Here is a 12,230-nt window from a genome sequence, read left to right as displayed (position 1 = left end):
AATGCCTCCGGAAGAGCCTTCGCATCAAGTGGAAAGATCGCTGCACTAACGCCAGCCTCCTCACTGAAGTGAATGTCATCAGCATTGAAGCAATGAGCCTCATTCACCAACTCTGCTGGGCTGGACATTGTGTGCGGATGCCAGACTTTTGCCTCCCAAAACAAGTCCTCTAGTCTCAGCTCACCCATGCTCAGAGATCCTGTGGTGGTCAGAGGAAACGCTACAAAGACACACTGAAAGCGTATCTCAAGAAAACTGATGTGGATGGACATCACAAGCTGGGAGGAGCAAGCCATCAACCAACCTCAATGCGCCACATACTCCATCAGGTAGTAGCTCGCTTTGAGGAAAAGTATCTTGCCTGCAAAGTTGAAAAGAGAGAGGAAAGGAAGGAAAAAGAAACAACTTTTTCCCAGCAGGCATCTGGCCTGCCAGGAAATGTCTATACCTACTGTGGGTGGATCTATCGTCTCAGGACACATAGTAAATCTGTTGTAGAGATCATTCTTGAATCGAGGGATCGCTGATGATGATGATGACTAAATTGGTATTTCCAAAATAAACATTTCCTGTCAGTCACTCCCGTGTGTTGTCAATGGTACTTATTAATTTAGAGTGGCAAGTGGAAGATCAGAGGTATCTACTAAAACTTTTTAGCCAGACTCTGTCTTCATTTTAAGTTGCCCCTTCTGTCTGAGACTAGGATTTGGCCCTCTGGAGGAAAATATACTTTTTTATATATACTCTTCCAAAGTTACTATTATTAAAGGGGAAAGAAAAAATAGGAGCAAACAGGATCAATTAAAAAATGAAGTACAATTGCATAATTTGTATATACAACTTGTCAAAGCTTCAAGACCAGACAATACTACATAGACATAACATGTTAGGTTGGGGATACCTGTAATAAAATAGGTGAAGACATACATAAATAGGAAGAGGAAGGGAGGAATGGACCGGGGGAAAGGGGAAAGAGAAGAGGTTAGGTGGAATGGAGGTGTGGTATTCTTTGAGCCATCTCAACCTTTTTTATTCAAATATATCTAGAAACAGGATCCGAATTTCTTTGGATTTATACCATTGATCTTTACAACAATAAGCTATTCTTTCTTTGGCTGCTAACTCAGGTGTGAATTCCACTTCTCAACAAAAATGATTAGGGAGCTGGAGCATATGATTTATGAGGAGAAGCTGAGGGAACTGGGATTATTTAGTCTGCAGAAGAGAAGAATGAAGGGAGATTTGATAACTGCTTTCAACTACCTGAAAGGGGGTTCCAAAGAGGATGGAGCTAGGCTGTTTTCAGTGGTAGCAGATGACAGAACAAGGAGTAATGGTCTCAAGTTGCAGTGGGGGAGGTTTAGGTTGGATATTAGGAAAAACTTTTTCACTAGGAAGGTAGTGAAGCACTGGAATGGGGGTGGGGGTGGACTCTCCTTCCTTAGAGGTTTTTAAGGCCTGGCTTGACAAAGTCCTGGCTGGGGTGATTTTGTTGGGGATTGGTCCTGCTTTGAGCAAGGAGTTAGACTAGATGACCTCCTTCCAACGCTGATATTATATGATTCTATTATTCTATTCTGGCCATAAGTCTACTCTTCTATTTTTGTAAAATTATGTGCTTGTTGATCATTGCAGCCCAAAAAATGTGTTTGTAATGTTAGCTTGATTGTGGAAAACAGTGAAGAACTACAGCAGCTGTTCTTAAAAACTTCAGTCTGACTTTGCCTCTCAGTTACCCATTATTAAAAAAAATTAAATCAAACTAAATGAAGCTGTAATCTATAGTGAGCTGCAATACGTCAACTTAAGTGAATTAAGATTCCTGAAAATTCATCCTAAAGTAGGATGTACAGTCAGACAGGGAGCTGGAATGAGAAACAGATATGAACATTCTAAACAAAAGGGAGTTTGTTCACTAACAGCTGTGATTATGTATTTCTAGGTATTTTATATAGTTGTGTTCACATACTGTTGCTGACATTGTTTCCTTCCTTGCAGAGTCGAATGGCAGAGAGTCTGCGTCTCTTTGACTCCATTTGCAACAACAACTGGTTTATCAACACTTCCCTCATCCTCTTTCTGAATAAGAAAGATCTTCTGGCAGAAAAAATCCGGCGCATCCCGCTAACCGTCTGCTTTCCTGAGTACAAGGGCCAAAACACTTACGAGGAGGCAGCAGTCTACATCCAACGCCAATTTGAGGACTTGAATCGCAACAAGGAGACCAAGGAGATTTACTCGCACTTCACCTGTGCCACTGATACCAGTAATATCCAATTTGTCTTTGATGCGGTGACAGATGTCATCATTCAGAACAATCTCAAATATATTGGCCTCTGCTAAAAATCCTTGGGCCTCAATCTGTTTTCCTGAGGTGACGCAAAAGGGGCTTACCACCTCCATTTGTGGTGGAAACAATGGGGCAGTACTTCGAAGCCCAAGGAGAGGAAGGGGGAAAGCTGAATTATGTTCACAGCCCCCCCCATCCCTCATATCCTCGCCACAAACATTTTTTTCAAAAATACATGTTTTGTAGGGTGCAAAGGCTCCAAAAAAACGTTGAGGTGTAACTGTGTGGAAATGTTATCACCACAATCACCACTGGCTCATTCTGTTTGTTTCATTTCATTTTCCTCAGATGGCAGAGCTACCATATTCTATGTAAGAAATAATATTTCATCCAACTGTCCTAAAAACCATTTTACTGCGAGGAAGATGCAGAGCTGTTGAATGGGAGATGGGCCTGCCTTGCAGGGTTTCTTTCTAGGAGAAAAGGCAACAGAACAGGAGAATTTCAGTAAAGCCTTCCTTACAGCTGTACAGAAGGAACACGTATCCACCATACTGGCGCACACACACACACACAGTATATACACACACATCATGTATAGAGATGCACACAACTCGCAGCATATACTGTTTACACACTTCTGCTCTGCTTCATTATGTGTCATGGACACCCTTCCTGTTAAAGGAATTGTTGGTACAGAACTGTTCTATGATTTCTAGCCTAACCTTTAGCCCTTTCTTCAAAGCTTCAAAATATGCAGCAAAAGTACATGAATGAAATAACTAATTAAAACTAGGCCAAATCAAGGTCAGTGTTTCTTCTACTGGTGAGGAATTTTATACATCGAGAGTCGTCTTTACATCTTTTTTTGCCAAATCTTGTGGTGTTTCACAAAAACAAACAAACAAACAAAAAACCCTGAAAGTCGAAAAAAGGTTCTTTTTAACACAGATACATACAAAAAAAATAAAAAATCACAAGGTAATTTTTTAAACTATTGTTTTAGTGTCTGGATTGCTGAGTGTGAAAGTTGCCAATGGATAATTCTGCTCCATTGCTCCAAAGAAATTCTGGGAAATATGGTGATATTGTAACAGCCTTCCCAGGGAGCTGGAGCCAATGAGACTGTGTATTATATAGCCTCTAAAGTCTTTTTTGTTGTTTTTTATTTAAAAAATGTGATGTATTATTAGAAGGTTAACAGATGAGCGATATGAACAACAACTAAATGTCTTGATATTTGAATTTAATAATTTAAATTATTTGCAGTTTAGTGAAATTAAAGAAACGGAAGAGATGCATTCCTCAGTTCCAGGTTTCATCTCGTACAGAAATACTACTGGATATAGTACTGTTTCAGTGAAATTATGGCATATCTGAATGTCAGACGAGCTCTGTGGGACTATACTGGAAAATCTCACATGGATCAAATGGGCCTAAATCTCTGGTCATTTGATTCTTTCCCTCCCCCCTCCATAGAAAAGACTTCTTACAGACTTCAGTGTAAAGTCAATGTGTATATATACATTCAAGAATTGTAAAGCACATTCACACACACTATGGAAAATCTCCTCCCTTCCTTTGTTCCCCACATGTACCAAGATTAGTGTGAGAATTCTCAGCCAAGGGCTCTAAGAAATTTAAAAGAAAAAAAAGTTAATTATACCATCAAAGTTAAAGGTTGTCCACATTAAGAAAATAAATACTCTGAATGATACTGAACTGGTCCACAGTGTGTTCATTTATTGGTATTACAATTTAATAGTTTGCACAATTGAATTGTTTCTAAATCTTTTTGCCAGACTGCAGAATTTTGTTCATTTGCTACAAACCTCTTTTCACGGTTCATCCACCAAGATTAAGGATAATCTTAGCGTACAGCAAAAATTGTATCTAAAGCCTCAAATTAGTTCAGAGAGGATGTTTCTCCCTCTGACAAAACCACCACAAAATTCAATATGATTCCTCAGAAGAGGGCCAGTAGTAACTCTAGTAAGGGTAGTGCAGTTCAAGATTGAGATGGAGTTTTGTAGAAGAAACTTCCATGACACCTACCTGCATTCCCTGGCTCTAGGTCAGGGGTAGGCAACCTATGGCACGTGTGCCGAAGGCGGCACGCGAGCTGATTTTCAGTGGCACTCACACTGCCCGGGTCCTGGCCACCGGTCCAGGGGGGCTCTGCATTTAATTTAATTTTAAACAAAGCTTCTTAAACATTTAAAAAGCTTTATTTACTTTACATACAACAATAGTTTAGTTATATATTATAGACTTATAGAAAGAGACCTTCTAAAAACGTTAAAATGTATTACTGGCACGCAAAACCTTAAATTAGAGTGAATAAATGAAGACTCGACACACCACCTCTGAAAGGTTGCTGACCCCTGCTCTAGGTGGTGCTTTCACAATCCCCATGTTCAGCAATATGTGCCTATATATAGGTATGTATATAGCCAAGATTTTTAAAAATTCATACCTAAAATTAGGCCTATAAATCTATACTTATGTGCCTGAAGAAGTGGCCTGATGTTTCAAAAGTGCTGAGCTCTCAGCAATTATCATTGATATCAACAGGAGCTGCTGGTTGCCTAATACATTTGAAAATCAGGCCATTTATTTAGGGATCTCAATATGGATTTAAGAGCATTCATTTTTCAAAATGCTGGCCATATATGGTGGATTTTTCAAAGAAGCCCAGGTGATTTAGTCACAGAAGTCCCATTAAAATTTTCAAAAAATTACCCTTAGGCTTTTTGGCAATCTCATCCATCTACAATAACACAAACAAAGATAACAAGGCACACTTCACTCACCGAAAACCATAAAAGTATGGAAGAAAGAAGTTAAGGGATGTCTTCAAGATTCATTGCCACATTCAAATCATCTACAATGGTGTCAATAACATACTCTTACATTTTATAAAACATTCACTTTTACTTCCAACAGTTACCAAAAAACAATACATACCACTCCTTCACCTAGACTGCACTCTAATGCAAAACTTTATCTCCAACTTCATGCCCTCTTGTGTCAAGAAAGTGGCACACCTGGCTGTCACACATTCCACATGAGTAACATTATTCTACCTTAGTACTGCAGAGGTTGTCAATTAAGGTTTTGCTGTCACTCTTTCGGTATGAATTTATGAGCATATAAATGAACAGACAAAGGTTCTGACGCTAACTCCCACCTGCTAAACTGTTTTCAGGGAAAACAGCACAAAAGTGAAATAGTGGTAATTGATTTCCTTAACTCACAAAGGTAAACAGTCCAGTGTTAGAGAGGAAAAACTTCCTAGATACATGGGCCCAATCTATAATGTGCTCATCCAAAGAATAAAGAGTTTTTAGCTCCGAAGGATTCAACGCTTGGAGCCCAGGGCAAAAAGAGCAACCTAATCAGCTACTGTGCTGCTGTCCAAACAAGCAATACAAACCAATGTGACCTGAAGGCACGACAGCTGCTGCAGCTCTAGCAGCATGTCAGTCTGGTATGGAGCTTTTCCTTCTTCCTTTCTCCAATCTTTAAAGATATTGGAAAGATTAGTCACTGGAAAGATCTTAGATAAAAAACATCCTTGGAGGTAAAGTCTGGTTTGACTTGCAGTGTTTCAGCCTTGTTGATCACATTTAAGCTCAGCTGTGGAAATAATTTCACTGTGCACTCCTTTCTTATTCTCAGTGCTAGGGGGAATTTGAAGCCCTTTGATTTGCCTCTATACATGTTACCATGTGTGCATCCGAAGTCGCACCTTTCCCATCTCTTTTTTAAGAACCCACTCTCTTTTAAGGGAGTCAGAAGCATCTAAATTCAGGCTTCATCTTAGCGTATGAGCAACGTGCCTCAGATTGCACGTGACCAGGATTCATCACTGAATTTGGTCTGCTGGATGGTTAGGATTTCTTTAAGCAACATGGAGGCACAGTCTAATAGGAATTTGAGATTGCTATATGGACTACAATACATTCAAAGGGAGTGGTCTGAGTTCAGAGGAAATATTTTTAACAGCACTGGGAGGGTATAAAAGTAGTCATACAATATTCTGTATATGGCAGGGGTGGTCAAACTGCGGCTCGCAAGCTACATGTGGCTTTTTTACAGTTAAAGTGTGGCTCGCGGAGCCCACCATGGCCCCCATTCTCTGCCTACCAGACTGGGAGGGGGGCACAGGGCTTCTGCCCTGCATTGGGGTGGTGGGGCTTGGGGCTTCAGCCTTGTGGGGCAGCCCCAAGCCCCAGCAGGCAGCCTCGCAGGGCTGGAGCCTCGAGTCCCGGCAAACATGCCCAGCTCTCAAGGTTATGAAGATTATCGTATGTGGCTCAGAGGGTCAGCAAGTTTGGTCACCCCTGGTATATGGGCATCACTGTCTCAAGTTATAAGCTAACAGTGGGATTTTCAAAAGCACTCAGCACTGCCCAAAATTATGGAAAAAATCCCTCTGAAGTATTCAAGGTACTGACTTGGTATGGTTCCTATCAACTATAAATGCCAATGTTTGATAATATAATGCATAAGTGCAACATCCTCTAAACCAGTGATACTCAGACCTCAGTGGTTCAGGATTAGCAATCAACATTACCTAACAGAGCCACAGTAGTATGAATTGATTGTTTACTATAGTACTATACATTCATATTGAAACAGTATGACAGGAAATATTTAGTTTATATTTATTATATATAGTCTCACAGAAAAATGACTAATCAGGTATTATTTTATCAGCTTCAATTGGTTAATAACATAGAAAAAGCATCTTGATTGGTTAATAACTTAGATTGCTTAATAATTAAATCACACAGTATTTTAATATCATGTGCTGCAAAGAGCCGCAGGAGACACATGAACGAGTCTGAGTATCACTGTTCTAGACTTAATCCACTTGTGAAAGTACTAGCCCCTATGAAGGCATTATTTGTACCATACTGGAATTACATTGCAGTCTAGATTTCCTTCCATATTGTAATCTGCTACCATCAGTAACTTAAACTGGGAAAATAAAGTTGTAAAATGGGTTACGCTTTCTTTGGAGTTATGTGTTGCACTGACTTAGAGTGTGACCATTTCATTTCAGCACTAGCCTCCATAATACTTCTTATGGCCATTTTAGGCTGACAAGAAGGCCAGAGGAATCAGAAGTAAGCAATGCCCTTAACTGCAGCAGAACAGATATCTGGAAATGATAATGCCTGCCAGGCAATATAAGGAAGGACAAGAGAAACTTGGGAGAAAAGTTTCCTTAATTTAAAAAAAAAATCTTTTAATGAGGCAGGTCCTTGAACAGCAGCATCACAGGCAGTGGAAATGGGGCAGCTCAGCCCTAGGGCACTGGTTACATTGATCTCATTCACTGCAACACTGCAACTAGTCTCAGCAGAGAAGAGAAAAGGTGAAGCACTGCAGTTCACTTAAATAGCTTACTCAGCCCCAGAAGAGGGTAAAGAGAAGGGAAGGAGGAATGCAGTTTTACACTTAAGTTTAAATCATCTTCCTTTCCATATATTCAGTACTTGTTTCTTAAACAGCTGTGATTCAGAGACAATCTCTGTTCACGAAAGCCCAATAATATTCTTGATCTTTGTGTTATGAATAACTTCTGTGGTGTGTTCTATTTGAAGGATTCAAGGCTATTTACAAACCTTAATTCAGTTTAGTACACAGGTGGAGTAGAGCAATTTTATTACCCCCAATGTATAAATAACAAACTTGAGGCACAAAGAGGTTGAGTGACTTGTCAAGGACAACACAGGAAGCGTGTCCCAGGGACTGAAGCTGAACCAAAGTCCCCAAGTCCTAGTCCTTTGCTTTACCCTCCAGACTGTATTTCCATTCACATATTCATCCAACTCAAACAGTTGATTGGGAAAACAGCTCCTTGACCCCAAATTCCACCTCTTTGGGTAATTTATTTAATGCATTCATCCCTCCGTGTGAATTATCTTTACTGAAAATAACTCTTCATTCTTATTTTTAGATTGTACTCCTGCTTTTTGAACATAGCCAATGTGAGCAATTCATCTCCAACACGCTTTTATCATACCTAAGGAAAAAAATAATGTTCTGGGTTAGTTTATATTTTTCCCATAATCCACCTCTCCTCCTCTTTCCTGTTTCACAGTTTTTTACTTCTCTTGGTTCTTCAGACATGGTGGAGTCAGTCTTTTCCTGGATTTTGATAAATCATGCAATTAAATATGCATCTGTTTCCTCAGTCTTCTGGTTAATCAGTGATGCAGTACACTACCACGTGGAAGAGACAAGTCCAGTAATACACCTGGGATTCCACTTCACCCCGGCAAAGATGATATTCACAGAATAGATGTTCCATCTGTTGAAATGAGGGTGCCATCTGTCCTTCAGCTTTGGCACTCCATGCAGCAACACTGGCTTCAAAAAGAATTTTTTCCCCTTCAACACCAATTATCTACAGATTACATAGATTATTATTTCTTTAGCTGTAAAAGGATGAGAGGGAAGAGACACTTTTGAGAGTTGGGAAAGTTTTATAACTGGAATTGTTTCTAAATAGAGATGGTGGCAGCCTGATAAGCCAGTCCAGCTCAAGCAGTGCCTAAAATAATTTAATGTTTTTTATAAGAAATGGCTACCAGCACCTGGCACTTTGTGAAGATTTATGAGAATGTGGACAAGCTAAAAGGAGGGACTTTGAAGTGGTAGTGTCTTGTCCAAACACAGAACATCCAGACTCTGTTTGTTTGCCACATGAAAGTAGCTGTCCTTTAAGTTGTCCAATTTCCCCGAGATAAGGAATGGATAATGTCCCTTAGATTAAGCGTCCTGTACTTGAATGTTATGTATCTGTTGATGTTTAAGGTTCAGGATGTATCTCAAACTGTTGCTCTTCTTACGGATCAGGAAATACCAAAAATAAATTCCTTCACTCTGTGTTCCTACAGATCCTTTTCTATTTTTCCTTTCCTGAGGAGGGAATCCACTTTTCCCAGCAGGACTTTCTCTTGAGATGGGTCCTTGAGGAGGGAAGGAGAAAGGGAAAGATGGCAAGGTGGCCTGGTGCAGAATTGGATGGAATATCTACCACTGATGATGTCTAGTAACCCGTGCTTGGAAGTAATCTTGCACCAGATTCTATGGGAGGAGAGACAAAGACCTAAGAGAGCAGATGAAGGAGGATGGACATGAGATGTGGTGGTGTAAAAGGGCCAGCTCATTGCTGGCATCTCCATGGGGCAGGGTGTTTTGTGGCAGCTCTCTCTCCCCTGGGGTCTGTTGTTGCTGGCTGCTCTCTGGCCAGGTCACTTCAAAGTCTGTCTCCTTTCGGAATAGTCCATAAACAAAAAGCAAAGGGAATTAACACAAATAAACTGAGTTAGTAACAGAAAGAAGGATGACCCTCTCTCGTGGTGTATCAGGGTCAGGCCTTCCCTTCCCTCAGGGAGGGACTTTCAGGCAGTGGTTGTCAGGGAAGTTCCTGTCTTCAGTCAGCCCTTTCCTCAGGAGCTGAGGGTTGAAGTTTGCTCTCTTCCCTGGTCTGCTCACAAGAGAGCTGTTCAGCTTCTCTTTTAAACTCCTTCTCCAGACTGTGCGAGTCTTGCAGGTATGGCTGGACAGAGCTGGTTGAGCCAAGAGCAGCTCCTTAACCCCTTGTGGTCCCCTGTGGGGTTTGTGTACCCCATCAGAGATGCAAATCAGTGTACAGCACTCAACTACATCAAAACTGATGTTTGGGGACTGCTGTTAAGGGCTGTGAGAACATGCAATGAGGAATCATGCTCTTATAATGCTGAGGTTGTTTGCCAGTATTAGGTTTAGGAAGAGGATGATACCACCTCTGGGACTGCTGCATCCCTTGGTGTTGAGGGAGTCTGTTTCTGCAAGTGGAGTGACAGGTAGGAGAACCTCCTCTCAGCTGAGTAAGAGGACTGCATTAGTTCCAGGAAGTGGGCAGTGGCCTTAGTGATCTTTGATCTTCTCCAGGGTCACCTCCTTTTTTATGCTTAAAAGGCCATTGCCCCCAGATGAAAGGTTTTAAATTTTCCATGATAATCAAATGTGAGACCAGAGGATCTAAGCCAAGAGTGCCTCCTAAGAGCCACTCCTGTAGCCATTGGCCTTGCACTGGTGTCTGAGGCATTATATGCTGCTCTTAGACAGTGTCAGTGAGCATATGACTGTGACACCCTGGCACCCCAATATTCACCACTGTCATGTAATTAGGATATGTCTTATACAAAGTATGCCTTGTGAGGTGTCATTCTAAAAGTCTTGATCTGCTAGATAGTAATATCTCATTGGATTTGTATGTGCTATCGTATGTGAAGTTATGAAGTTTGGCTATGTATGTGTGGGGGGAGGGAAAACTCAGTGGTTTGAGCATCAGCCTGCTAAACCCAGGGTTGTGAGCTCAATCCTTGAGGGGGCCATTTGGGGAACTGGGGTAAAAATCTGGGGATTGGTCCTGCTTTGAGCAGGGGGTTGGACTAGATGACCTCCTGAGGTCCCTTCCAACCCTAATATTCTATGATTCTATGTGGTGCTGAAACATGTCCTGAGGTTGAAAACACACGCAGCACCCTTTCAGGTAGGACAGTAAAAAGACCAAACAATGTTAATGGCTTATTGAGGAAACACACACAAGCACAAGGATTACCCCAGGAACTGTGTACAATAGAAACCTCTCAGAGATAGCACTACACAATGGGAACTGTTTGCCCCAGATCACAGCAAAAGAGCTTTCCAGCAAGTGGGGAGAGGATATAAAAGGGGGGAAATGACATCATGGGGGCAACCTCACTCTCCCTACAACAACTCACTTGGAAACACCTGAGGAACAAAGATTGAACTGTGGGAAGTGATGGTCCCAGGCTAGAAGCATTTTTAGCCTGTGTATGAAAACCTGGGAAAGCCAAGGCAACTTGTGCCTTAAGAATCTGCCAGCCTGTTTATCACTCAGGGTGAGAATCTGCTAATTCATATCCTACCTATCTAGTGTGTTAAGCTCAGTTTGTGTTTTTTTTTATTTACTAAGATAATCTGCTTTGATCTGTTTGCTATCACTTATAATCACTTAAAATATATCTTTTGTAGTTAATAAACTTGTCTTGTTTTGTCTCTAAAACCAGTGTGAAACTCATACTTGGAGCAGAAAGCTGTTGCATATCTCTCTCTACACTGAGGGAGAGGGCAAATTTTATGATCTTACACTATATAGTTCTCTGTACAGCACAAGATGATCCAATTTTGGGTTTACACTCCAGAGGACGTGTGCACTTGTGTGCTGGGCATTTCCTTAGCTGAGCTCTCCCATGCAGAGCTGATTATCAGCATCTGTGTGAATATAGCTGCAGCTGGGTGTGTCTCTACCTGTGTGTGTGTTGGAAGGGGGCTTGAGAGCCTGTCACAGCAGCACAGAGTAAGGGGAACCCAGGCTGGTGGAACAGGTGGGCTCAGTGGTATCCCAATTCCAAGTTGGACCCTGGGGGAATCCATCACAATGAGCTTTGGTGACCAGAGTCTTGCCTGCTTTCTTCTGTTCCTCTGGCAAGGAATCTGAGAGTCATACAGCCAGAAGGGATCACTGTGATCATCTTGTTTATATAGTACAGGCATAGAACTTCCCAAAATAATTCCTAGAATGAATCTTTTTTAAAAACTTCCAATCTGGATTTTAAAATGGCCAGTGATGGAGAATCCACTACAACCCTTGGAAAATTGGTGATTACACTCACTGTTAAAAAATTATGCCTCATTTCCAGTTTGAATTTGTCTACCTTCAACTTCTAGCCATTGGATCGTGTTATACCTTTCATGATTTGAAGAGACCATTATTAAATATTTGTTCCCCATGTACAGTCTTATAGACTGTAATCAAGTCATCCCTTATCCTTCTCTTTGTTAAGCTAAATAGACTGAGCTCCCTGAGTCTGTCACTATAAGGCATGTTTTCTAATCCTTTAATCATTTT

The 12,230-nt window shown here is 41.0% G+C and overlaps 2 protein-coding genes across 3 annotated transcripts in view; one reads left to right on the top strand and one right to left on the bottom strand.

Annotated features, from left to right (window-relative positions):
• Positions 1-3,976, top strand: part of GNAZ (G protein subunit alpha z) — a 92,736-nt gene extending 88,760 nt beyond the window's left edge. The window contains exon 2 of the mRNA XM_044989974.1: positions 1,999-3,976. Within this exon, the coding sequence (XP_044845909.1) occupies positions 1,999-2,343 (345 nt within the window). The 3' untranslated portion in view covers positions 2,344-3,976. The remainder of the gene's footprint in view (positions 1-1,998) is intronic.
• Positions 1-12,230, bottom strand: part of RSPH14 (radial spoke head 14 homolog) — a 187,731-nt gene that overhangs the window by 157,720 nt on the left and 17,781 nt on the right. The gene's annotated exons all lie outside the window — the stretch shown is intronic.

Source organism: Mauremys mutica, chromosome 16 (genome assembly GCF_020497125.1).
Source record: "Mauremys mutica isolate MM-2020 ecotype Southern chromosome 16, ASM2049712v1, whole genome shotgun sequence".
Classification (NCBI taxonomy): Eukaryota; Metazoa; Chordata; order Testudines; family Geoemydidae; genus Mauremys; species Mauremys mutica.
Note: the sequence above shows the minus strand (reverse complement) of the source record. Positions and strands in the feature narration are given on the sequence as shown.